The sequence below is a fragment of the Pezoporus flaviventris genome, unplaced genomic scaffold (genome assembly GCF_033815535.1).
Source record: "Pezoporus flaviventris isolate CSIRO_AGI_PZ_B2104156 unplaced genomic scaffold, CSIRO_AGI_Pfla_v1 ptg000031l, whole genome shotgun sequence".
NCBI lineage: Eukaryota > Metazoa > Chordata > Aves > Psittaciformes > Psittacidae > Pezoporus > Pezoporus flaviventris.
In genome coordinates, this window is record NW_026892579.1 from 56,632,361 (window position 1) to 56,659,959 (window position 27,599).

A 27,599-nucleotide genomic window follows, 5' to 3' on the forward strand; every position below is an offset into this window, starting at 1 on the left:
CCTTAATCAGAATTTCAGTGGGGATTTGATTTAAGGACTTTGGGTTTCTGTTTGTGTTGAAAGTACCTTGAAGGCATTTATGTGATCATCCAGTCCAACCTCTTTTTTTTTAATAATTTCCCAGGATTTTCATAAGCTATGATGAAAAGCATTGGGCTTGGGTTTGGGTTTTCTGTTTGGTTGGTTTTTTTATCTACCTGTATGTCAGTTATTCTAAAACTTCAGGCATCTTGGCATTTGTGCTTCTCATATTCAATTGTAGATTCTTTTGTTGTTGTTTCCCTTTCTTTTTACTCTTTGCACTCTGATTGTACTCCTTTGACTCTAAATTGTACTCCTGCAGCTCAGTCCTGGATACCCTGCATAATCCAGGAATATTTGTTTGGAAGATGTGGGGAATAAGCAGAATATAATTAGTGTAGTATAGTATTTTTGTTTATTTTTAAATGCTTGTAAATACATGGTTACTCCATTATGGTTATTGCTCTTCTCCACATTCCCTTCAGTTGAGCTTTCCTAACACGTATTAGAAACCCAATGCAATATTGTGCTGGCAGTTCTCACCAGAGTGGTTTTGTGCCTGTCATCATTTTCTTGTAACTTTATAAACTTCCAACTCTTGGCTTCGTATTCCACAGTCATGATTTGTGACATAGTTTTATGTTTTGGAAAGCTAAAATAAAACAATTCAGCCTTAGAGAAGGACAGATGCTTTTTGGTTTTTAGAGCTAGCATTGTATTTGACAGAGAACTGGCAAAAATAGTACTTCATTAATACCCTTGTGAATATTTGCTCTGCTTTGGCTAACTTATGCACCACTGAGAATTGCCCTTTCCAGATGTGCTGGGACTTTGGTGCCATAGCTGGCGGTGTTTCAGGCCAGGTTGGACAGAGCCTTGGGTGGCATGGTTTAGTGTGAGGTGTCCCTGCCCATGGCAGGGCGGTTGGAACTTGATGATCTTAAGGTCCTTTCCAACCCTAACTATTCTATGATTCTATGATTATTCCAGGTGATAGCAGCGCTCTCCAGGCATCATTTCTGTCCTGGGAGCCACAAACTACATTCTCCAGCTTCGTAAAATAGAAAGGCCTGTTTTTAAGGAGCATGTGGCTTCTTGAAATAATCGCCTCTGTCATATTTTTTGCATGTCTGTTTGCCCTTGCTAGCATGTAGAACATCAATGAAGCATTCAGATCAATTGATTGGATCCACCTTCATCCACAGTCATTTAAATCCCTGCTTGTAATAGCCCTTATTTAATAAAGCTTTAAGTAGGTTGCTTGAAGCCTAACAACATATACATACAAGGTTGCTTGAAGGTATATGTGACATGGACCAAACTATTGTATGACAAAACTGAGAATGTGGGTACTGTGGGATAGCCTATCTTCAAAAGAAGAAAAATGGTTGGTTTTGTGATATATTTGACCTGCCTTTGTAGCCTTAAAGATCTTAGTGAAACATGCATGGACCTGATGCTGAATTGTTAGGTAGCACATGATTTCTTAGCACCCTTTTCTTCCATTCAATACCTTCTGTTTTATTATTGGTTTCCTATGAGGAAAAATTAATTGGTCTAACCATTCTGTGCCTTTTCTGTCCTGTTCTGGGTCTTTTCCAGGGGAACAAAGAAATAGAGCTATAGTGACTCAGCCAAAATGCTCTGTTGTGCAGGAAACAAAGATCCATTTACTATGGAAATCATTCAGTGTTTTTTTGCACCTTATGAGATGCAGTGAGTAGGGCAACAGCTTTCCATAGTAACCCTTTAGCTCTTCTTTCATACACTTACCACGTGAGTTCAAGTCTTCTGTTTTGCTTGGAGACGTGGGAAGATGAGTACTCTGGTGATACCTAGCCAAGCAGCTACAGGCTGTAGAAAGACTCTTCTTGTTCCATGCAGGATTATGTATGTGTGATTGTAATCTTGAAAGAATTTATTGACTTCATATGTCAGAATAGCAAGCCCTTCTGATGTGACTTGTCTCAAATATGCGTGACTGGTTAGGCAGCCCTTGATCTGACAGTCTAAAGACAATATTTACTGTAGCTATGACTCTTTGCTAGGTTTTTATCTTTGTAAGTCAGATACTATAATTACAGATATAATCATAGAGGTGATACCAATCTGTTGCGAGTAGCTGAAGAGCAGTTTAGTTAGTTGCATATGGAGGAGTATATGGGCTGTGTTCAGACAGTAGTCTCAACTTTTTTGTCAGTCGTAGAATGGTTTGGGTTGAAAGGGACCTCAAAGATCATACAGTTCCAATCCCTCTGCCAGGGTCAGGGACAGCAATGAAGATCTACGCAGTCCATGTCATTTGTAGATAGGGGTGTTGGACCTTTTATTTTTCTTCCCTCACCTCCCTGACGATGCACAAACCAGCTGAAATATTTCTCTGTTTAGCTGTGGAACAGGGACCAAAGCATTGCTTTACCATGCAACGCTGCTGGGGGTAGGAGGCATCCAGTGAGAGTGAGCACAGGGAGAGAGCCCTGATGGCCACCTGGCCAGAAGGTGTGGCAGATTGTCCAAACTCTCCTGCTATAGAGCAGCAAAGCAGGGAGAAATCTCCTCAGCAAAAGCAGCTTTCTGTATATTTTTGCATGAGAGAAACTGCCCTTCAATTAGAAATTCAGGTTCTGACCCTGCTTGCATATTTTAATGGGTTTTACTTGGTTTTAAGTTGTTTGTGCATAAATTATTTCCTCCTTTGCCTGTTCCTTAAGAGCAGCTGAGTTAGGTGGTACCAAGATTTGAAAGTGGTGGCAGTTTTTTTTATGTATAGGGCAGTGCTCTTCTATTTTTAAAGCTTTGATATGTTAAGAGTGCTTGTGCGTCATCATAGTGTCCGTTTCCTTTCTTAAGGAATTCAAGGGTGATTATTTATAAATCCTTGTAGAACAAGTTATTGTTCTTTTTTAGCTTTCAAATTGGCTGTATTGAAGAGAGAATTATCACATGAGCAGACATCCTGACTAACTAGTGGTGTCTGTATTTTTTTAGCGCTTGCTCATATATTGTACACTATTTTGAGTTACAGATTTTGCTAGTGAGATAACAAGGTTAGATTTGATTTTCTGATCTGCTTCATTTGAAATTCAATATGTATTGTGGGTTTAACCACTGACCCTACCTGTAAATAACAATAGCTATGACTCAGAGCTTGCAGTGATCTGAAAACGTTAATTGCTGTGGAGGCTTTCATTTTCATATAGACAAAATCTGCTTAGGGGGTTGCCTAAGGAGGTTGTGAATTGCCCAGCGAGGTTGTGAATGCTCCATCCCTGGCAGTGTTCAAGGCCAGGTTGGACAAAGCCTTGGGTGAGATGGTTTAGTGTGAGCTGTGCCTGCCCATGGCAGGGGGCTTGGAACTTGATGATCTTAAAGTCCCTTCCAACCCTAACTATTCTATGGTGTGTGCAGATTACAAGATGTGAAAACATGAGTTACTGTGCTTACTTCTATACTTGTCTTTTAGGATAACAAAACCTGTTTTTTTCATGATGAGGATGATGGGGACAGGGATGATTTTCTTTGTGCAAAAGGGTTTTTGAGTTTTGCCTTTGAAAAGGATTTTAGACTGTACAGTTTCAAGGAGAGGTGGGAGATGCGTTATGAGAAAAATGGCTTAGTGAAGGACATAGAGATGGTAAAACAGAGTAGCCAATTGTTTAAGAAACGGGAATTGGCATACAACAGAAATGCAAGGAAATGTTGTGTTACACAGTGCATGGTTAATCTGTGTGACACATTAAACTGTTGCCCACATGAAGAGAGCTTAAGTAGGATCTAAGAAAGGTAGAAGGTTCATGCAAATGGACAAGGTGCTGGTAAATAGTTAAGGAGGATTTTAAAAAACCTCTTAAGAACCCCTATTCCAGGCAACAAGTCTAATGGCTTCGTACAGTGTTAGGTCAAATAATGCAGGTGTTTTCATCTTCATTACAGCCTGTAGGAACTCCTGCCTCAAGTCCTGTGTGCTCCTCTTCAGCCACTCTCTCTTAGAAAAATTACCAGTTAATTTTAAAAATCTGTGTATGGATTTAATATGCAAAGCCATTGTAACATGGTCATTAATTTTATTCAATGATAACAAGGTTAACTTCGTTTCTAGTTGCATCTGTGCAGTGCCAGCATGCTGTCACTGCATTTCCTCATACTCGAAAATAAATGGTTTTGCTTTTGTAATGAAGGGAGACACTTTGGGGCTTCTGTTATCAATATTTGCTTGGTTTCAAACATATTTGAGTAGTTTAACTGATAGGTAATTAGTCAATTTAAATGAAATCTGCTGATTTTTTTGCAGTGAAATAAATGTAACCTCAAAGGAGAGCTGTCAGCTGAAAAATATCTCACTTGCCTTAAACGTGACTATCAGTTGTACAAGTTTAGGGGAAACTTTTTCCCCTTGAAAAGGCGATTTCTGTTGAATGCAAAGTTACTTGCTGTGTCTTTTGTGAGTTATCTTGACCTGATCGTTGTCAAAACTAAAGTTATTTACTAGGTGGCTCATAAATAAAATATTTATTATTTTCAAAGTTGTTGAAAAAGAATCCAGTCTTTTAATAACCAAAGGAAAAGACAAAGTAATTGGTTTGAGTTCTCAACAGGATAAAAATTGGTTTTAAATTCTGATTTTCATTGCTATTTTAAGAGGTTCTGAATTGTTACATCATTTTCTCTGTAGATTGATAAACCAGCATCCTTAATTGTGATGGGTAGTTAACGTGATTTAAAGTATAAAAATAAAATTAAAAAAAGGTAATCACTGACCTGAGCATGAAATTATTCTTTGTCTTAGATCCCAACTTTGTTCGGACTTTTCTCACGACATATAGATCCTTCTGTAAACCTCAAGAGTTGCTGAGTCTGCTAATAGAAAGGTATGCCACTGTTAAACATACTGTTCATATGAACTACCTGTTCTGTATTATTGTTGTTGGTTTTACTTGGAGTAGTAGAGGTTGTAAGATTCTTGTTTTCTTGTTGTTCTTGATTCACTCCAAACACTTTTTAAAGTGTTTTTTAAGTTGTCATTTCAAGGATTGTAGGTGAAATATACAAGTTATATCCAGGAGCCTTCGGTTTGTTCAGGTAGCTCCAGGAACTTCCAGCATCCCATGGTTTTATCTTTGAAATCTGTGTTGTTACTGAATTTAGCAAATCTTCCTATGTGCTTACCAAAATATAAGATTCTGACATGTTGAAATGTTCTGAATTTCAAGCTATCTTTAATTGACATCTTATTCATGCATGCTGTGAGTAAGATGAGTAAAATAAGAGCTTGGTCTTATGCCCATCTTCTCTGCTAGATTTGAAATTCCAGAGCCTGAGCCCACAGAAGCTGATCGTATTGCTATGGAAAATGGAGACCAGCCTCTTAGTGCAGAGTTAAAACGATTTAGGAAAGAGTACATTCAACCTGTGCAGCTACGGTAGGTATTGCATCAATGTGAGCCAAACAGACTTCCTTTAAGTCTTTTGAAGTACCATCTTTTGGATGCAGTGGCTCTTGGGGATACCTTTCTTGCAGCCTTTCTTGCAGATGCTTTGGTAAAGAGTATGCAGGGGCAGTAAGCCATTTAGACCTTGCTACTTGAAAACCTGGTGGAAATCTGAATTCTTGGCATCAAAAGCCTTAGAAAAGGCTTGTGATGAGTTTTAGACTTATTAATGTGCAAATTAGTTTCTTGTACTTCCCAGTTTTTTTTTAAAATCCATATTTCTTCAAGGTTATATATGTGTGCCACAAAGATGTAGACAGAGAACATTTTAGATAATGTTCTTTTTATGAACAATAGCATTACTCTGACTTCTTTAAATTTAAAGTAGAAGGATGCTTATATCTGGTTGCTGGTGACATGCAGACAGTAGAATAATTGCTTTTGAATTGCTGATTCTGATATTCTTGCGAGCCCTCACCAACTAAAAGCCTTGAAATGCTAGACATGAAGGTACACTGTATTGTAGAATGCTTACTTATCCTTTCCTTTTCCAGAGTATTAAATGTGTGTCGACACTGGGTAGAACACCACTTCTATGACTTTGAAAGAGATGCTGATCTTCTGCAGCGTTTAGAGGAATTCATTGGAACAGTAAGAGGTATTTGTCATTTCTTAAGCGCTAGCATTTATCATAGAATCATAACACATCCCTGAGGTATGGAATGGAATCACTGAGCAGAGAAATAGGACTGACTGCTTATTAAGTACTTCCCAGAGAACATAAAATAATCCTTAATTAAAAAAGCCAATCAACACTATTACTCAAAATCCTTGAATAATAATGTTCAAAAGAAAGAATGTTATTTACATCCTAATAAGTATTGGTTTTGTTATAAAGGGACTGAAATCATGCAAAATAGTAATAGCTGAATAATCATCAGGACTGAATAATTGCTTTGATTGTCCTCTTAAACCGTATACAGGTGTAATTTTTGTAAAAGTTTGATGATGGAAACCACTGTTTCTTTGAAGCGAGGGTTTTCCAGGTATTTCACAGTGCGTATTAGAACTGTAGGTTACCTTCCACTTGGGATTGTATAGATTTTTCCTGATCCCTTGTAAAAAACCTGAAGCAGCTACAGGAGTACTTTGTAGGAGAGTGTTGTGTTAGAGAAGTATTTAATGGTTATTTAGAAATAAAAAAGAGGGAGAGAATGAGCCAGTTAGTTTAATGTGGATTGCTGGTAAATTTTCAATGAATTCGCCATCTCATGCAGGAAATTCTTATGGTATCGAGTTAAACAGGCATTTGGCAGCTTAAAGCCATTCCCCCTTGTCCTGTCCCTACATGCCCTTGTCAAAAGTCCCTCTCCAGATTTCTTATAGGCCCCCTTTAGGTACTTCAACGTTCCCATAAGGTCTCCCCTGAGCCTTCTTCAGGCTGAACAAGCCCAGCTCTCTCACCCTGTCTCCATAGCAGATGCGCTTCAGCACTCAGAGCATCTCCATTGCCTCCTCTGGATTCACTCCAACAGCTCCACATCCTTCTTGTGTGGGGGCCCCAGAGCTGGATGCAGGACTGCAGGGTGGGTCTTACCAGAGCAGAGTAGAGGGGGAGAATCCCCTCCCTCAACCTGCTGGTCATAATGCTGGTGATGCAGTCCAGGACATGGTGGTTTCTGAGCTGTGAGCGCACACTGCCTGGTCACGTTGAGCTTCTTGTTAGCCAACATGCCCAAGTCCTCCTCAGGGCTGCTCTCAGTCTCCCCAACCTGTGTTTGTGCTTGGGATTGCCCTGACCCAGGTGCAGGACCTTGCACTTGGCCTTGTTGAGCTTCATGAGGTTTGCACTGGCCCATCTCTCCAGCCTGTCCAGGTCCCTCTGTATGACTTCCCTTCCCTCCAGCTTGTTACTGCAACACACAGTTTGCTGTCATCAGCAAACTTGCTGAGGGTGCTTGATCCCACTGTCCGTGTTGCTGACAAAGATGTTAAACAGCACCGGTCCCAGTACCCCTGAGAAACACTACTCATCACTGACCTAGAAATTGACCGCAACTCTTTGAGTGTGACCATCCAGCCAGTTCCTTATCCACCAACTGGCCCATCTGTCAAATTCATGCCTCTCCAATTTAGAGGCAAGGGTGCTGTGTGTGACAGTGTCAAATGCCTTGCTTAGGTCTGGGTAAATGACCTGGACCTGTGCAAGTTTAGTAAGGGTAACTAAATAATAATTTCAATAGTGCACGGTTATTAAGAGTAACTAAATAGCAAATTTCTGTCTGTGTGCCAGGCAAAGCGATGAAGAAGTGGGTTGAATCTATCACAAAGATCATCAACCGGAAGAAGCAGGCACAAGCCATTGGGCAAAGTCACAACATTACTTTTGAGAGCCCTCCTCCGGCGATTGAATGGCACATAAGCAAACCAGGACACACAGAGACTTTTGACTTGCTCACTTTGCATCCAATTGAAATTGCTCGGCAGCTTACTTTACTTGAGTCAGATTTTTACAGGTAACTTTCCTCCATTGAAAAACACATGACACAAACCAAAATATTCTCCAGCATGAAATTGTTTCTGCAGGCCCCTGATGTGAATCCCCACAGTAGGTCAAGGGACTTTACCAGTGCTGTATATTGATTGCTATTTTGTCAGGAAAAACTGCTAAAAACAAGTATTTGTCTTATCCTTCCCCCCAGTTAATGTGCAGTAGATAGGGCTGATGCAGCCTGTCAGTTGCATTGTACTGCAGGTTTCTCTTTATATTTTCCAAGTAGATCAGCTTTTGAGAAGTATGAATGTTAATTAAATCAGTTTTCTTCATATCCTAGTTTGTGAAGCAGATTGTGGATCGGTTCAGATCTCACCAGCTGTCTGTGAGAGGCTGTTCAGGTGTTGGAAGCTCACATTTTATGATGGTGAATGAAACATAGACTTCGTTCTTTATTTAGATGAACAGAGCTGGTTAATAGTCACCTAAATTAAGAAATACACACTAAAAAGCATAGAAATACTAGTCAATTAGTCGTGTAAGGTGCCTAACATTATACAAGAGAAGTCATATCTTAAAAATTTATTTCAAATATTAATTCAAAGTTCACTGCAAATAAGGAGGTTTGGGAAAATAATATCTTCTCTCTGGCTTTTAATTACATTTCTTTTTATATGTGCATCTACTTTTCTAGAGCTGTGCAGCCATCTGAACTAGTTGGGAGTGTGTGGACAAAGGAAGATAAAGAAATTAACTCTCCCAATCTTCTCAAAATGATAAGGCATACAACTAACCTCACTTTGTGGTTTGAAAAGTAAGTCACTTTCCTGAATCTGCTCTGGACATCTACAGTCCATTCAGAAGTATATACTGTGAAAAACTCTGTTAAGAAAGAATCCCAGTTTTAAATCATGTTCAGATGCTGCAGCTGGTCCCTGTGAGAAAGAATCCCAGTTTTAAATCATGTTCAGATGCTGCAGCTGGTCCCTGTGAGACTTTTACCATAAATAGTCTCAGATTTTTATTCTGAGAATGTTTTCAAATGCTTATTCTCTAAATGTTTTCCAAACTGTGTCAAGTAATTCGATAAATTTTTCATGTTTGTGGTACGACTTAATATTTGATTTTGGAAAACTTATCAATGCTTTAATACAAGATCAAATGTTCTTCTGTGGTTAGATGCATCGTAGAAACAGAAAACCTGGAGGAAAGAGTTACTGTAGTGAGCCGGATAATTGAAATCCTGCAAGTATTTCAAGAGCTAAACAACTTTAATGGTGTCCTTGAGATTGTCAGTGCTATGAACTCCGCAGCAGTGTATAGGTTGGATCACACATTTGAGGTACAGTAAAATGTTTTCCATTTTTGGTATGGAAGTGTAATGCAGAAAGCCCGTTTAGTCAGTAAGCATGTCCTTCAGAGAAGGAGCAAGGAAGATAAATCCCCCAACAGATTAATCAATTGGGGTGTAATAGAGAGGTTTTTTCCTTGGTTTCAGAAGCAAGAAATCAGTCCTCACTTAGGCAGGAAAAGGTAGCAAGATCCTGAGATAGTCAGGCACTGTCATCATGGTGACTGACCTAAACATCTTTGGGAGAGCATTACTCTGAGTACTGTTGCTGGGCTACACTTCACCCTGTCTTTCCAAACAACCTGTTTCATCTCTCTTCTTAGCAAATTCCAAGTCGCCAGAAGAAGATTTTAGAAGAAGCTTATGAGCTAAGTGAGGATCATTATAAGAAATACTTGGCAAAACTCAGGTCCATTAATCCTCCTTGTGTGCCTTTTTTTGGTAAGTACATTTGGTTTCAATGAGCTGTATCATGCATAAACATTTGGAAAGTATTGAGCTAGGGCACTAAACAGAGCACAAACAATAGTAGAAAGTCAATTTTAGCAGGGCAGTTGGGTTTGATTTTCAGATGCCTGACATTATGTGAAATATGTGAAAGAAAAATTAAAGTGACTGTCCATTGTATATGTTGTATATCTGCAATATCTTATTTACATATTTACTCATTTTTACTTTGAACTGTCATGCGATCATAAATGCCTTAAATGGAAGATGGTCACATTAGAAATATTATTGCCATGGACTAGTAGAGAGAAAAGAACCCCCTTCCCTATCAAGAATTTCAAGAAATAAAGCTACAGTTTTTATTTTCATAGCTTCTTATAACTAGAGTCTTTCTATTAAAAAGTCTTATTTCTATAAAAACAGCCTTCGGGAAGCCTCCTCTTTATCATAGGACTGAACAGTTGTTGTTCCAAGTAGATTGCTTGGAATTTCTGACATTTAGAAAATTGTGAAGTATATGGCACTTCTATTCTTTAGCAACCTATTTGAATGTTTACTGCAGATCAGTTCCAGCTCTGGACATTACTCTTGTCCAGCTTAGGCTTCAGGCCTATGAACGAAGATAGTTTTGATAGCTTTTTTGGCCTTTTACAGGTTGGGGAAAGATATACTCCAGAGCTCTGCAAAGAAAGATAAGGTGAACTAAGAAATCTTCTATCTTGCTTGAGAGATGAGTAAAGGTTAGCAGGATCACACATGAAAAGCTTCATTTATTTCTGTCAAGTTATGCTTAGAAAAGTCATAATGACAGTTCCAGATATATTATCTAGGCTAGGATGTGCTAAGAAAATTGGGGCTCTTCAGTCCAGAGAAGAGAAGGCTGCGTGAAGACCTCATAGCAGCCTTCCAGTATCTTAAGGGGCCTACAAGGGTGCCAGGGAGGAACTCTTCATCAGGTACTGTAGAGATAGTATAAGGGGTAGTGAGTTCAGACTTGAACAGGGGAGATTTAGGTTGGATATAAGGAAGAAATTCCTTACTGTGAGAGTGGAGAGGCACTAGAACAGGCTGCCCAAGGAAGTTGTGAATGCTCCATCTCTAGTAGTGTTCAAGGCCAGGTTGGACAGGGCTTTGAACAACCTGGTCTAGTGGGAGGTGTCCCTGCCCGTGATAGAGGAGTTGGAGCTAGATGAGCTTTAAAGTTCTTTCCTATGATTCTATCTGTGGACTTAAGAGCACTCTTTTCTCTCTAATCTTCAAATGATTTGATGCAATTATGAAGCCAGGATTGGAGACTGGAAAAGAAGAATAAAACCTGAAAATAACTTTTTGGAGCTTAGCTGGGGTCTGTAATGGGGTAGAGCTGAGTTGAGGTGGAACCGTTGAGAGAAAGCGCTTGAGTTCAGTTCTTAAGACACGTACTCTTATCTTGCAAAATGCGAGTAGTGTTCAGTTGTGTCAGCTTCCTAAGCAATGCAAAGATGCATAGACTTTGAGATTTTGATGCAAAAAAGGCAGCTTTCTAGAAAAGACATATTAGGGGCAAATTTTTTTTCTTTTTTTCTGGAGACCAGTAACGAGTGGTGTCCCTCAGGGATCGGTGTTGGGACCGGTCTTGTTCAACATCTTTGGTGACACGGACAGTGGAATTGAGTGCGCCCTCAGCAAATTTGCCGATGACACCAAGCTGTGTGGTTCGGTTGATACCCTGGAGGAGGGAAGGAATGCCATCCAGAGGGACCCTGACACACTTGTGAGGTGGGCTGATGCCAACCTCATGAAGTTTAACCATGCCAAGTGCAAGGTCCTACACCTGGGTCGGAGCAATCCCAGGCACAGCTTGGGCAGAGAAGAGATTCAGAGCAGCCCTGTGGAGAAGGACTTGGGAGTGTTGGTTGATGAGAAAATGAACATGAGCCGGCTTCAGTGTGCGCTCCCAGCCCAGAAAGCCAACCGTATCCTGTGCTGCATCAAAAGGAGCGTGACCAGCAGGTCAAAGGAGGTGATCCTGCCCCTCTACTCTGCTCTTGTGAGACCTCACCTGGAGTATTGTGTGCAGTTCTGGTGTCCTCAACATGAAAAGGACTTGGAACTGTTGGAACAAGTCCAGAGAAGGGCCACGAGGATGATCAGGGGACTGGAGCACCTCCTGTATTAAGACAGGCTGAGGAAGTTGGGACTGTTCAGCCTGGAGAAGAGAAGGCTGCGTGGAGACCTCATAGCAGCCTTCCAGTATCTGAAGGGGGGTTATAGGGACGCTGGAGAGGGACTCTTCATTAGGGACTGTAGTGATAGGACAAGGGGTAATGGGTTAAAACTTAAACAGGGGAAGTTTAGGTTGGATATAAGAAGGAAATTCTTTCCTGTTAGGGTAGTGAGGCACTGGAACGGGTTGCCCAGGGAGGTTGTGAATGCTCCATCCCTGGCAGCGTTCAAGACCAGGTTGGATGAGGCCTTGGGTGATACGATTTAGCCTAAGGTGTCCCTGCCCATGGCAGGGGGTTGGAACTGGATGATCTTGAGGTCCTTTCCAACCCTAACTATTCTATGATTCTAAAATATTTAAATTGTTGCCCTTATTGATCCTAACAGAGATTTTTTCTAAATAGCATGCAGAAGATCATTTTTGAAGATTTCATTCTGTTCCTGTCACGTGCTTTCCTCCTTGGTTTGTACTGTATGTTGAGAAACTCTTCTTTGTGCTCTTCAGGGATTTACTTAACTAACATTTTGAAAACAGAAGAAGGCAACCCTGAATTTCTAAAGCGACATGGGAAGGAACTTATAAACTTCAGCAAGAGAAGAAAAGTAGCTGAAATAACAGGAGAGATACAGCAGTACCAGAACCAGCCGTATTGTTTAAGAGTGGAATTTGACATCAGGGTAAGTGGCATTATTTCCTTGAGTCCTTGCACTGAGCTACTTCTCTGGTGACTCTTGACAGCTGATAGACCATAAGGATAGACTGAATTCACATCAGACTGAATCAGAGACGAGGTGAAGTCCTGTCATAAAATCTCTCTTGGGTCTCACTGTAAGGAAGGGCAGAAAGCTCAGTGCTTGCACTTTGGTTAGTTTTGTTGGAGTTTTGTTTTGCTTTCCCTTAGCTATTGGGATGTAGATAAATCTTCTTACTGATCAGCATTAAACAGGAACAGAAACTGCTGGATTCTAACTGTCCTTCACTCGATTGGGTTTATTTGTCCAGTGAGCCCAGTTGTCTTATTCCTCCTTTGCTACCCTGCCTTTACGTTTCCAGGTTTACCTGATAGCACTGGCAACAAACAGATTTAATAACTTAAAAATCTGTCATTACTTCTGACTCCAGCATTTTCTCTCTTCTCTGGAATAGTTTGTATCATTTCTGCAGTAGAAACAAACAGTAATAAGCTACTAAGAAGTAGCTTAGCTGACAAGTTCTCTACCTTCTTGTATTTCAGAGATTTTTTGAAAACCTGAATCCAATGGGAAACAGCATAGAGACGGAATTTACAGATTACCTGTTCAACAAGTCACTGGAGATAGAGCCACGAAATGTCAAGCCTCCACCAAGATTTGTTAGTATTCAATTTATGTATTTCAAAACCTGCTTACGTATGTCTTTCACAGATAGCAGAAGTCATGTTAGATCTCTTCTTAAATACGAAGCTACATTTAGGTGATCTTGTGGCCTTTTGATTATGTTTAATACTATCCTTTTTTGTCATTTCAGCCCAAAAAATATAGCTATCCTCTCAAGTCCCCAGGTGTTCGCCCCTCTAATCCAAGGCCTGGTACCATGAGACATCCTACACCCCTGCAACAGGAGCCACGGAAAATCAGTTACAGCCGCATCCCAGAGAGCGAGACTGAAGCAACAGCATCTGCACCAAACTCTCCTCGAACACCTTTGACTCCTCCCCCTGCTTCTGCTACTTCGAGTACTACAGATGCCTGCAGCGTGTTTGACTCGGATCCTTCAAGTCCTTTTCATGCAAGTAGGTACTCATAGATGGTCTACCAGTAACGTGTGTATTAGATTTTGTGGTGTTAAACAGGTGAATCATGTTTAGTCTTCTAAAGTGACTATAGAAATAGTTGCTTTTGTCTCCTTGTGGTAGTAAAACCTTTCAGTGTGTTTTATTCCTTTTCTAATAAGTTTTTATTGTAAGAGGAGAAACTCAGCAGAACTGGGCATGTTATGTAGGGAGTGTTACATGTCTGTGGAGAAACTTGTCACAACAGAAGGCAGATACATCCCTAGTGCCTGTATATGTCTCCACCAAATCCCACACGTTTGTTTCTATATGTGGTGAGTATCATCTGTTTGATGGTGAAAATGAGAATAAAAATTAATGTTTTGTGGGTGCCTTATTCTGCTGTCTGCCATTCTGAATTGGTTTCAGTGCACAGGGATGGCTTTCCTGCAGAACTTATAATCAGTATTTCCCTGCTTTAAATCGATCAGTGCCCATCCACACCTAATGTTTCTTCTCCCTTCACTAATATACAAGGAAGCTCGTATTTTATGATGTGCTTTTCATTAATGATGAACATAGACTCCTTTCATCTATGCTTTCAAAGGAGTTACAAGTTCAGTCCTGTGTTCAGCTGGCTACCACAAGGAGGTGAAATGACTTGCTAAAAGTAGAAGTTGCTTGGAGCAGTGACATTGTTGAGTGTCCAAGCCAGGTCTCTGGAATACTTCAGAAGAAGATATTTCTTCACTGTTGGATTGGCCCATCGACTGCAGGTTCAGGGTATTGTTTTAGTGCTGTTGGGATACAAGAACAACTTTGTGGTGTGCTTTTAGTCTCAAGGATTACTTACGAATGTGCAGGAATAGGTCACAGAGATGATTGCAACTCGGGCAGTTTGGAAGCTGCAAGTTAGAAGGTTATTTTGTTGTCTGTCTTTAATATCTTCTTGACTCATGCTGGGTTGTATGAGCAATTGCTTTCTTATTTATGACACCTTTTTTGGCAGCAGTAAAAGAACTATACTGAGTTGAACAAAAGTTTGTCATGATCAGGATGATTTTTTTATGTCCAATAGGATCTGCTTCTGTGTCATCCATAAACTTCACCAAAAATTCAGATGAAGCTCATGTCCCTCCTCCAGTTCCTCCACGAAGACGACCAGAGTCTGCCCCAGCTGAATCCTCCCCATCAAAAGTAAGTAAGGAGAAAAAAGGTTTTTTTTCTGGGAGCTGAGGGCAGGATGTGATAGAAAAGTATCTCTTGAAGATAATACATGTATTTTTAAAGAGCTGTATGTGAAAAAGTAAGAAGTCATGTATTTCAGATTTGAAGCCTTCAGAGCTCTGCCTTACTATGTCCTGATCCCAGAATGAATAAAAACTTACAGATAGGACCTGAATTTAGGGTTAGAAGTGCCTGTTGTTGTCTACCGAGTCGCTATGCTCAGGCTCTTACATTGCCCGTGAGAACTTGAGGCTTCAGGCAGATGCTTCCTGATAATTGTCCCAGAGTATCATTTTGGGGTGTATAACTGGGGGTAAAGAACTGAAGAGTAGTAATGATGGAAAGTAATGTACACACTGCCGTCCCTGAAAAGGCTCATTAGAATATTTGACCCTGATGCTGTCATGCCTAGTGATGTCTTTATGCTCTTGATTACCTGTCTTGTCTGCCTGCCTGCTTGAGTCATTGCTGCATATTCCTCTTGCATTTGTCTGGCATTTGGGATCTGGTCCAGCTTTTGTTGCAGACAGTGTTAAATGTCGCTTGATTTCAGTGGAGCTGGTTTGTGACTTTGAGTGGAAATAAAGTGGATTTGAAAATCCCATTCAAAATTACTTTGGAGCATGTATGTCTTTGAAGAGGGCTTGTATATGGCTTGGATATAAGCCATTTAAGCTTTTAGATTGGATATAAGGAAGAAGTTCTTTACTGTAAGGGTGGTGAGGCACTGGAATGGGTTGCCCAAGGAAGTTGTGAATGCTCCATCCCTGGCAGTGTTCAAGGCCAGGTTGGACAGAGTGACATGGTTTAGTGTGAGGTGTCCCTGCCCATGGCAGAGGGGTTGGAACTTGATGATCTTAAGGTCTTTTCCAACCCTAACTATTCTATGATTCCATGGCTCCAGTAAGTTGTTGTTCTCAGACTACAGGTGACTCTGCTGTCACTCAGCAGAGTTTAACACATCATGTTCCTACCAAAATGCAACTCAAAACATTATGTACGTGATAGTGTGTTGGAGACCAGTTACCCTCTTGCTGTGGTCTGCAACCTGGGAGCTGTTTCCTTCAGTAATTCTGACTACTTAATTCCATCTTCTGAGCATAGTTTTTTGCTTTTTTCCCTGTTCAGCATCATCTGCCTCTCCCTTTTCTTCATTTTCTAGCTTAAAAATTGTTGCATTGACCATTCTTTGCCTTGCCTTTGTCCCTCTCTGTGCATCTTGATTCCTCCCGTCCTTGGCTGTTAACTCATGTGTTGATATATGCCTGCTCTCCCCCTGCGCATCCAGTATATTTTCTCTCCACATCAACCTGAGAAACATGTTTTTATGGCACTGCCACTCCTTTTGTATCCATATTCCCCATCTTCATTCTGCACCTGCTTGCTGTGCCACGTCTTTAACTGGATAAGAGCAATCTACAGGGCAGACTCTGCTTCCATTTCACAGCGGTGCCCTGTTCTTTGCCACCACTCTAAAATTGTATTGAATGAATTGTTTGTGTACCTCAGATAACTTCTGTGCACCTGGACAGCCCACCAGCAATCCCTCCTAGGCAACCAACCTCTAAAGTGTATTCACCAAGGTACTCAGTGCCTGATCGGACCTGCATCTCTGACCCCCCTGAAAGCCCTCCTGTGTTACCACCACGAGAACCTGTGCGAACTCCAGATGTTTTCTCTAGCTCACCACTACACCTCCAACCTCCACCACTGGGCAGAAAAAGCGAACTTGGTAACACTTTTTTCCCAAACAGTCCTTCTCCGTTTACTCCCCCTCCCCCTCAGACACCTTCTCCACATGTAGCACGGAGGCATCTTCCATCACCACCTTTGATACCGCAAGATGTGGACCTCCATCCTGTTGCTGGACCACCTGTTCCTCCACGACAAAGCACTTCTCAACATATCCCAAAGCTTCCTCCAAAAACTTACAAAAGGGAGCACACACACCCATCGATGCATCGAGACGGACCACCGTTGCTGGAGAATGCCCACTCCTCCTGAACTATCCCTTGCACTGGGAGTCGCGTTTTCCTGGTGCTACGTCTGTTGCTGGCAATGGATGCACTGGACCTGGTGGTGCCAAGGAGTTGGGATGTGTATGCCAAACACTAAAAACTCTCCAATAGATTGGAAATGCAGTGTACAGAAATGGAATTGCAAAACCAGACATTCTAGTGGGAAAAAAAAATGGTTAACTTGTACATGTACACGACTTCTTGGTTTAGTATGCAGGACATTGTTCTAAAGTAATTGGACAACTGATTGTACCAGAAAACAGACTTGAGAGACTTCTTTGGCCAATGAGCAGAGACTGTGTTTGTGTAATGATCAATAATGTCCAGTACAGGAAGGAAAACAGTCTTGTATCCATCAGTTCCATACAGTGGCACAGTTTTTGGAATTAAAACATTATGCACTTTTTTTAAATCTCAAACAGGGAACTTTATATCCTTCTTAATCTTCCTTTGCTTTACTCCCTGCTTTAAAATACCTTCCTAAAATTATGAGAAGGACTGTGAGGAAGATCTGTGGTACCTAACCGAGCTAGAATTAAGGCGAAGCACTGTATTGCGGTCCTGTTTACAAGTTGTTACAATGAGCAGTAGGGGGTACCTAGGCTTCACCAAAGAGGTACTTTATTATTATTTTCTGAAATACTATGGTGCCAGTTCAAAAATAAATTTTTGCCAGGAAGCATAATGTCTAATTATTGCTTTCTTTAGATAGAGCAGATGAAAGTCTTACATCATTAAGATGACAGCAAGTTTTCTTTTAAGAAGCAGCACTATCATCCGAAGTAAATATACTACTACATTTAGAAGACTGTTAATCTCTGCTAGGTTATGTCACGTTCTTTTTAAGGTTTACTGATAATCCATTTCATGGCTAGTAGCTGCTCTTTTTCAGTCACGCCATGAAAACAGTCACTTGTGAAAAGGAGCACTCACTTGTCAACTTCCATAGCTATTGTCATGTTTTACTAACAATAGATTAATCAGCATACATAGGATTGCCTTGCAGTTGCATAAATCATGTGTATATAGTGAACGTTGCATAAATATACTTGCAAATTGTTTTTAATTTAATTGAAATAAAGATACAGATATGTTCAGCTGACATACTTTAAATTATTACACAGGCAAACGAGCAAATCAGGTTTTCAGTTCAGCAGTGAAAGGGACAAAAGCACATGTTGTGTAGTTCAGTGTATGTATTTTAGTAATCAGACTCTAAAGAGAAGTGAGTTCTGGCATGTGTTACAGAGTAATAATTCAGTAATATTTGAGAAGCTGGGTTACTCCCAAAGTGAATTATTATACGTTATAAAGCTTCCCACACTTCCTGTATGACACCTGTTAGAAAAATTTGAACGTATATTAATCTTTACAGAAGGTTTCTGTGTCCAAAATATACATGACGGAACATGTACTGGTATAAATATCATGACATGGATTATCCATAAACCTGTGTACTGCTCTTCAACTCTAGAAAATACTGTGACAGTAATGCATGGCAGTTATTGAAGAAAAGAAGCTCTATAATCTCCACTACAGTATGTATGTGAAGTGTAAAGTGTCTCGTCTTCAGTTAATACGGCTCATGGGCCAAAGTAAAATTCTATCACATTTCCTCTTTGGAAGAAGAATACATTTCAGCATCCTAGAAAGCTGTATCGCTAGAGATGGTGTTAGTTGAACAATGATGGAAATCACCTTTGTTAATGCTTTCTGCAGTGCCCCTTGATCCTTTAGTGTGGTCATTAAATTTCAGGTGTTCTGATTTCAACAAGAATGGCAATTTTAAATGTTGAAATTTAACAATGTCAGTTGTATTCCTTCTTTGATGTCTCTAACAACGTAGTTTTGAAACATTTTCCTGGCAAAAAGAAGAACAAACGAAGATCTTTAAATTTTGGCTTCAGAGGAAAGCATCATATGGGAGCTTTGTAAAAACCCTCAAGCTACAGGGAGCCATAGTTCAGGTTATTGTTCTTTGGATATAAACACCATGATGGGCAAACTGTTGGCAACATTACCCAAGTTATTAGCTCATCAGTGTATTACCAGGGAAAACTCGTTAAATTTAGACTTTTTGAACTGTCTTCTGCATACTCTTCGTCTGTGCTTGGAGCTGAGGCAGAGCAGGCAGAAGGAGTGATCCAGTGGTTAGGTTGCTCAGCTAAGAGGAGAGGCCTCACATGGATCCTGCTAATCAGATTTCATGGATGTCAGCAAGTCTCCATTTCCCTTTGTGAAATGGGGAATGATGTTTCACATCTTTGTGGTTGAGAATAAAAGTGCGTTATTGGTGTGATACAACTGGTGATAATGGTCACATTGAAGAACGTAACTTGAATGTGCTTTGGAGCCCACCAGAATAGGTCGGTCACAGTGCACAGATCATGGTGTTGACTCAACTGCAAACAGGAAAAACAGACCGCTGTCCTCAAGTGACACAATGCTGCAGGGAGCTATGGAGCACTAGGAGGAATGCTAACACGCTTGCAGGTGCTGCGTGGCACGGGGAGGTGTGAGCACTATGAGCTGAGTTGTCCCTGTTTGTGGTGTCATTGCTTTGAACCTGCTGAGAATGTGGCAAAGGTAAGATAGTGTTGATGGTAAGAACTGGAATTAAATTTTTGTAAGAACTTGGTATGTGACAGATGCTTGTGATACACTGGAAGATATTAAGATCCCTTAGAGAGCTGGATAGTTGAAGTTACAGTGGTGTGTGCTCATGGGCTTTTGTTGTGAAAGCTCGTGTCTGTAACAGAAGCAGCAGAAGGAGTAAAGGAGGTGGAGGAAGGAGCTGAAGAAGTACAACAGGGAGCTTCAACAACATGACCTTGATGAGAAGCCTAGGGAGTGAATCAGCTGAGTGCTGGGTAAGAGTCTTGGAACCAAGTGTATGGAAACAGTCTTCTGACATGACTGTGTGCAGGGGAACAGGATTTTGTAAGTAATGTTGCCTCAGAAAGGGACCTGAGAAACGTGTTTCTTCTTTGGATGGATGAAACCTTATGGCTGATTCAGTGCAAAAGAGACAATAGTGTTATTTAAAAGCAACATTTATTTGGCACAGGAAGAAAAATAATCCAGAGCACGCACATACACTAAAGGTGGAGTTGAATCAGATCCTGCAAGAGGTGTATTTTTATGTGGTGCTAAGCATCATTCATTCATTTTATTTACATTTGCAGATTCTGAGCAGGTACAAGGACATCTCAAATGGTAAGTATAGGCCTGGAAGTAAGAACTCATACAGGATCAGAAAGAAAGAACCATCAATTCTGACCATGCCTTAAATCACTAAAACAGAAGCTAAAATCCACGGCATTTTATAAGCAAAGGTCTGCCACTTTGGAAGGATTTCCTCACCCAGGACATGTTAGCAGGTAGGTTTCCCCCTTTGCCCTCTTTCTGTTTTGGCATCTGCCTGACAAGTGTAAGGAGCAAATTTATTCTATGAATAAGTGTCGTTATATACGAGACCAGAGACACAGGGATCAGAGCCCTTGACTGCGTCGATGCATTACAGTGGAAACTCTTCCATATTAACTCTGGTTCCATGGACAAAGAAATAACGTTTGTCTAAGGCCTGTTCTTTTGCAGACAAACAGGCTTTGCTGATGCTTCGGTTACAAGTATCTGCCTCTTCTTGCATATTTCTGTTCCGGCCCTGCACTGTGAGTGAAAGCTGCAAAGTCCTAGGGAGTGTCTTTGTGATGTGGCTGGTCAGTGTGGAGTGGTCCTGACTGGAAAGGCCTAGGGAATTTGTTACTCAGTGAGGATGTGAGGAAGAGAGAAAGACTTAAAAGTTGGTTTTTGTCATTAAAAACCTTAAATTAAAAAAAAAAAAACAAAACCTCCCAGAATAGTTTGCAAAAGCTGGGGGGAGGGGGCTGTGTGATACTTTTTTCTTCTTTGTAAGAAGTGGATTTTTGGAAACCATTTTGGGTCCAGTAAATTCTATGGGGCAGGTGTCAGCTAAAACATTTTAATTTCTGAGGTTTTCTTGGTCACTTCCTTGGAACGTTGGGAGAAAGCATGGGGTTTGTCTGGTTTAGGTGGGATAACCCTTTTCACACACACTTCTTCACCTCCACCAGAGGGGGAAAAGCAGGTAATAGTTGCACATCAGTCAACACTGCGGGAAAGCTGTAGGCCCTGCATCTGCAGTGGGTGTTAGCCACTGTAGCCAAGGACATCCCCGTAGCACTCCCACTGCCAGGAGAGCCATGCAGCACGATGGGTGCTCTTCCCTTGTCACCATATTCAGTCACCCTTGCACTGCTGTTGAAGTCCCAAGCCCCTAATCTCAGTCTTGCATATTTCCCCTGAGACATTGCTCTTGGCCCTGCAGAGACAGTTCACAACCTCTTCAGGTGAAGCTGTTTGATATGACTAGTGCCCCTACCCTGCCAAGATAAGGTGATGAAACCACGTTTCCTCTTGAGACTGCCCTTAGCATGCCCCAGCTTCAGCTAACGCCACAGTCCTGTGCCAGTGGTGCTCTTGCTGCTGGGGTGTGACATGGATATCGTACCAGATGGCTGTATTTGTCTTCATACTTTGTTTTTAACAAAAGCTATAGTCTTCTGCAGAGCATGGCGCTGAGGGTTTGCCATGTTGAGATGTGATGAGGGTGGCATTTGGCCTTGTGGGAGGAAGATGATCTTTGCACAGGAAGAAGAGCTTGTGACTTTGCACGTGGGGCACCTTTGATTTCCTTGCCCTCATGCCTCAGTTTTAGTTAGAAGTATTGCTCCAAAGCAGGGTGCTGCACGTGATGGGTCTTGTAAGGTGATGTCAGGCCAAAGAGAGTTAGCAAAGGAGTATTTCAGGTGTATTACAGACCAGGAGCCAGGATACTGGTTGACTGTCAGTATCTGCATCAATCCACAGTGGGGGTAGGGTGGAGAAGAGTCTTCATCTCTTGTGGCAGACCCTGGGCTCAGCCTGCATCACCTGCCTGGAGACAGAGGCGATTCCGACAGCAGGAGCAGAGGTTCATACAGCAGGAGGCAATTAAGTAACACCATAAAAGGTGAAGGAGGATTTTGGGGAGTAATAAAAGTCCGAAAGAAAGGATGCTGCTGGTTAAGCAGTACAAAGCCAAGGTGCTTCCGCTTAGACCTTCTCAAACAGCAGGGTAATGTGAGCTGCCATCCTGGAAGACATCTTTAGTGGTGGGTTGGGTGGTTGGTTGGGGTGGGTTGGTTGTTGGTTGTTTTTTTTTTTGGGGGGGGGGGGGGAATGAAAGTGGAGAAAAGGAGGGATTTCAGGCTTCTGGGCAGGATGCCAAGGCTGCAGAGGTAACCCTGCTATTGTGGGGTGAGCCCAAATTAGACCTGGCTTGAATTTGGAAGAGACGATGGATGGCAAATCAAGCAGCGTTGGGGGATGAGGGGGAGGAGAAGATACAGGGATTTGGCCAAAGCTTTCCAAAACTTTCTGAGGAAAGTTCAGTCAGGCAGGGGTGAAGGCTAGCAAGTTCCTGTGCTTACTGGACCTGCTGGCTGAGCTACACTTCAACCCATAGCCTGGCCCTGCCCTGTGCTAAGAGCAGGGATGCATTTGTAAGGCAATTGTGACAGTCTTCTCTCCCCCACCCCTCCACCTACTGTGTTAGCAAAGGGGTACTTGGGGCCTTGCTGTCTGCCTCCACCCTCGGGGACCTGGGGAAGCACTGTTGCACTTAGGCTGTGGCCTGCCTTTCCTGGGGCTGCTTATTTCTTTTTGAAGAGCTTGCGGAAGGAGCTCCGGAAACCCCCCTTGGGCTCGTGCCGTGGGTTGTGGTCGCTGAAGGATGTTTGCTCATTGTCATCCTTCTGGCAGAACCTGGTGTTGTCTTCTGCATGGAGCTCCTAAAAGGGAAAAGACAATTTAACCAGCATTTGCAACCTCACATCTTTGTCCCCTTCTCTCTTTCTCTCTGTGCTAGGAGGGACCTGGTGGGTGAGGAGGTGCTGGCAAGGCTGGGAGATAACAGGTCACTCAGGCCTCTGGCAGCACTGGTAGCCTCTGGCAACACTGATACCTTTGCAGAGAGCTTGTTGCTGGCCCTGAGGCTGCGGCAGAGGACTGGAAAGATAAGCATTGTTAGAGGGAACTGTAGCCTGCCTTCCTAAGTTTTCTGTTTACGGGGAGCTTACTAGCCCCTTTTGCCAACAAGGGAACAAGGCAGCATGGGCAGTTGAAGGAACTTCCCGCCCTTTCCTTGCTGTTTACCCTAGGGCAGGGAGGCTTCAGGCTTCTTGAGCTGCTATGTTGTGAAAGACTTCTGTTTGCTCTGCTGCTGCCTGGTTATATATCTGTGGGGCAGAAGGCTTCATTAGCACACACACCTTGCGGTGAATGTGCCACTAAAAGATCTCTCCCCCTTGCTGAGTCCCTCTCAGCAAGGCTCTGGACAGGTCCCTTTTCTCCAGTTCTGCCTACCACTGCCATGGTGATCTCCTTTGCTCTGTGGGGAGAACATGTCCTACAGTTCTGGATTAGCTCCACATCTGCGCCCTGCTGTGGGCCATAGCACTGTGCAGGTGAATGCCACAGAGCTCACAGGCTCCTTCTTTAGGGAAAGAATGGACATGGACAGGGGAATGGATGGGGGGACACGGGCTGTATCCCCATGGGATTTATCCTTCTAACTCATCTCCCTTGCTCAGCCATCCACCACCTGTTTCATTCAGTAGGCTTTTTTCTTTCAATGTTTCTTTGCTGTCTTCTCAGTCAGGCTGTTGGAACCATCCTCTCATCATCACCTGCATCTACAGCCTCACCCGCGCCTTGCCTCATTTTAACAGAAGGCTGTTTCTCTACACAACACGGAGAACCAGCAAAGCACCTCACAGCACCCTAAGCCTCTTCCACAGGAAGTGTGAAAGGCATCTTCCCCCCAACTGTGACAGCTCAAAGCTGACTCTGAACAGGCACTGCAGGCTACAGAAACATTTTCTGCAAGATGTTGTGTCCCTGGAGGGCAAGAGTGCCACCTACCATGTCCCATCTAAGAGACACTATCGCTGGGGTCTTTCTGTTTTCACACAGGTTTTAGCAAGGGTCTATGATCCATGCAACAGACACAGGTGAAACGAAACCCATGGACCAGATCCTTTCTGGTATAAAGGCTGAGTTTGTCCAAGTCATGCTGGTTTACACTGGCTGAGGATCTGATACTAAATCCACTGCTTTTCTTAACCCAGCACTCCTCACAGAAAATAGGCACCTTTATAACTGGGTGCCCCCCTATAGCTCTAATGTCAAACAGCTTTGCACGTACATAGTGACCCTGATCAGACACAGGATTTCCTTGTGGGGGAAGCTCAGTGACAGCTAGAGACACATGAGAGGCTAGCTTGTCCCAAGGTTGTTCTAACTGTCACTCAGCCAGCTGTGTGCCTCAAGCCCACACCTGTCCCTGGGGAAGATGTGTGAAAAGGAGCTCTTGTACCTCCCTTGGGCATGTACATGCAGATGAGCACTTTGAATATGTGGACTGGGAAGCTATTTTGGAATGTTCTGCCCTAACTGCATCTCAGATCTTTCTCCCGCTGCTGCTTCTGCATCACCACGTGCCTTTCTTTTTTCCTCCTGCTATTTATGCCTCCTTACTTCCAAAAAGCTCTGTTTTTCACCCGCTCCTCTCTGTGGGGGGAAGTAGCTCCTTTGGGAGCTTCGAGATGAGGCTGAGATCATGTGAGGCTGGACATTCCTCTCCTGCTTCTGCTGCAGCCGGCTCCCGCTGCTGCTCCGTGTGCTGTAGAGCCTGGTGCTCACACCCTCAGCGCTCCTTGGCAGCTCCTTCAGAGACCTGCTCAGCTGCTTGCCTTTGCTGTGGAACATCTCACGCTTGTAAGTACTGCTGCTTACAGGAGTGCAGCTCTTAGGCAATGGCTGTAAGGCATGATCTGTCCTCTCTGGTTCTGATGTGAAGTTAACAGGCCTAAGGAAGCAAATGTCTAAGCTGGACTCGGAAGAGGCTGGGGAGCAATTCTCAAAGAGAGCGATGTTTTGGAAGGCATCATCTTCATAGGGTCCTGGCAGGGTGAAAACCTCCCCGGGGTAGTCAAACTCTTCATAGCTTGGTGCAAAGTTTCTCGCATCCTGCAGCAGCTCCACAGAGGTCCTGATGGCTCTGTCGGTGTTTCCCACCGCATCAGCTGGCGGTGCCTCATACTCCATTTCAGGGATGGATTGTAAAGGGGCTGTCAAAGCCTTGAGTTCCTGCTCTGTGAGCTGGGAGGATGCAAGGATGTTCTCTGGCCTCTCATGTTTTCTACTTTCCATTTCCCAGTCAGGGGACTTTACAGCCTGGATGTTCTCCATCACAGTTGGCTGGGGTTTCTTCATCTGGGGCATCAAATGCCTTAAAAACAAGAAACAAAACAGAAGGGGTGGAATGCTAAAGGGTGACTGAGAGACAGCATGACAAGCCTCTCTCTTCCCCCCCCCCCCCCCATCCTCCTGCTTTTAAGGCTAAGAGGAATTTTCATATCTTGGAGAGCAGTAACAGAGTTGCCATTAACAGAAATTGCCTGGTTGGGTTAGCAGGAGCAAACTTGCAGGGGTAGAACTGCTTATCCAGTAGCTTTAGCTGATTTGTGTACTGCACACCATGAAATGAATAGAAACTGAGATGAGAATCCAACTGCTCCATCCCCCTCCTGTTTATCAGCATTTTGGATTTTTACTTCCATTCTCTTACTGTAGATTGGCCTGGGTAGTATAGTGAGAAGGAGGCTAGGGGTTGATCTAATAACACTGCCACTTGGGGGACTCAGAATCATGAAGCCAAACTTCTTGTTAGTGTCAGATAATGTAAGGAAGTGCAACAGCCACAAACTGCTGACACTAAAAAAAAAAACAAGGCAAATCTACTGTGCTTCTCTGATCATCATCTCATATCAGTAGGCTAGAAACGGCCAAAGATTGCTGGGTGCTACCAGTAGTCCTGTCTTGAATTAGTCTTCTGTCTTTTTGAGCCCATTTGTACTTGCGTCTTGTGATGGTGAGTCACATCATTCAGTGATGTGCTATGTGCAAAAGTGGGGTTTTTTTTGCTAGTCTGAGACTTTGGTCATGTTTCCCAATTCTTGTAATGCTGGCAGTGAATAATGCAGTGTTACTATGCACATCACTGCCAGGCCTACACAAATACATGTCCTCCCTGGTTACACTGTTAAGACAGCTAGCAAGAACACTGATGACAGCCCTGGGTTGTTTCTGAAACGTTTCCTGCTTATAAGCCACATGGTAGTGGACAGCAGGAGGGAAACAGCCCTTCATCTCTCTGTGCATCCACAGGGAGCAATCTTGGAAATGACAGTCTGTAACTGCTTAGTGTCACGGGCGTAGTATGGGCAAGGAGAGAGGTTTCAGCCTACTTTGAAAGCCTTCTACTAGGACAATAGGCTTACGGGGTTGTGGTGCCAGAGGAAGGTGCTGGTGGGAATGACTGTATTGTCTCTTCTGAGTGGATCCCACTGTCCCGGATAGATGTCGCACTGGGTGTTGGAGAAACCTCTTGGCTCGTACACTGGGAGGTAAGACCTTTGTACAGCTTCACCAGGGATGACCTGAGGAGGAGAAATCCATCGTCGTGCTAAGAAATAAGGCAGGGAATGAGCACGAGCATGTAGAATCACAGAAAACAGGGCTGGGAGGGACCTTAATATTCCCGTTCACCTCTTCCCACCCAGGGGAAGAACCTGTTCCACCTAGTCTGTCCCACTCAGCAGGGCATCCTGCTCTCTGTCCTGTGCTTAATGCCTCTCCTGACAGCAGTCCCTCCCCAGCAGTCTGCTCCACCCCTTTATCACCCTCCATATTCAGCAGCTTCTCTTGAAGTTTAGTCTTGATCTAATTCCCCAGTGAATCATCACAAGGAGCAAAAGCAAACAGATTTTGATTTTAGTCCAAAGTCTTGATTTCAAGGAACTCTTCCAAACCAGAGCTTGAGAATCTGCATTCAGGGTCATTTCTATCTGTCATGGTTTAAGCCCAGCCAGTAACTCAGAACCATGCAGCCACTTGCTCACTTCCCCCCTTCCATGTCAGGCTTCCCCGACACCTCCCTTTCCCTGGTGATAGAGAGAATGAGCTGATGTTGTGCTTACTTCTTCAGCTTTTTCCTCTTCTGTATAAGGAGGTCTTCATTGCATTGGAAGAGGAGACTATAGTGTGAGATGAAAACCCGGAGGCGCTGCACACACACCAGCAGCAGGTAATAGTCAGGATGCTCTTGGTCCGTGAATTTCAGGACATTCTGGGCATAGAGGAGAGCAGGCTGTTTGGAAGGTGTCTCTGAACCCTTTCTGGGGAGAAGGTGCTACTGGGACCACGGATTAGTGCTCTGGAGTGCCCATGGCACTGCTCTGTGGGAGCATGGTGGGACCTTTTCTAGGCTGTGCCAGTTTCTGAGGGACTTGGATGGGGCCTGCCTCCTGGTATACACACGTAACCACTGTAAATGTTATCATGGGATGTGTGGGTGATGCACTGGTTGAGTTTAGCAATGGATGAATAAACTGATCTCTGTTTTTATAGGGCTTGCTTTGTCTGAAATGTGTTAGTGCAATTCAGATAATCCTCCTGTGAACCAGAACTCTTTTTATGAGCAAGCTCTTTGTAGGAAAGATTGTTGGATCTGAGGAGCCTCTAGCCTTCTTA

At 42.9% G+C, this 27,599-nt stretch overlaps 2 protein-coding genes across 15 annotated transcripts in view; one reads left to right on the forward strand and one right to left on the reverse strand.

Annotated features, from left to right (window-relative positions):
* The window catches only part of SOS1 (SOS Ras/Rac guanine nucleotide exchange factor 1), a 63,771-nt gene extending 36,296 nt beyond the window's left edge, over positions 1-27,475 (forward strand). For 3 of the 12 annotated variants that reach the window (XM_061461306.1, XM_061461307.1, XM_061461305.1), the window contains 12 exons: positions 4,808-4,889; positions 5,319-5,441; positions 6,005-6,108; positions 7,744-7,966; positions 8,639-8,758; positions 9,124-9,286; positions 9,619-9,736; positions 12,453-12,625; positions 13,183-13,299; positions 13,455-13,719; positions 14,777-14,895; positions 16,435-18,045. In XM_061461306.1, the coding sequence (XP_061317290.1) occupies positions 4,808-4,889; positions 5,319-5,441; positions 6,005-6,108; positions 7,744-7,966; positions 8,639-8,758; positions 9,124-9,286; positions 9,619-9,736; positions 12,453-12,625; positions 13,183-13,299; positions 13,455-13,719; positions 14,777-14,895; positions 16,435-16,929 (2,102 nt within the window). In that variant the 3' untranslated portion in view covers positions 16,930-18,045. Of the gene's footprint in view, positions 1-4,807; positions 4,890-5,318; positions 5,442-6,004; positions 6,109-7,743; positions 7,967-8,638; positions 8,759-9,123; positions 9,287-9,618; positions 9,737-12,452; positions 12,626-13,182; positions 13,300-13,454; positions 13,720-14,776; positions 14,896-16,434; positions 18,046-20,128; positions 20,506-26,333 lie in introns of those variants that run through there. The other 9 variants (XR_009744664.1, XR_009744667.1, XR_009744666.1 and 6 more) reach the window with 9 other exon arrangements.
* ARHGEF33 (Rho guanine nucleotide exchange factor 33) overlaps positions 22,168-27,599 on the reverse strand; it is a 32,455-nt gene continuing 27,023 nt past the window's right edge. For all 3 annotated transcript variants that reach the window (XM_061461328.1, XM_061461327.1, XM_061461326.1), the window contains 4 exons: positions 27,047-27,195; positions 26,348-26,506; positions 24,543-25,296; positions 22,168-22,795 (listed from right to left, as the gene is read on the reverse strand). In XM_061461328.1, coding sequence (XP_061317312.1) covers positions 22,658-22,795; positions 24,543-25,296; positions 26,348-26,506; positions 27,047-27,195 — 1,200 coding nt within the window. In that variant the 3' untranslated portion in view covers positions 22,168-22,657. The remainder of the gene's footprint in view (positions 22,796-24,542; positions 25,297-26,347; positions 26,507-27,046; positions 27,196-27,599) is intronic.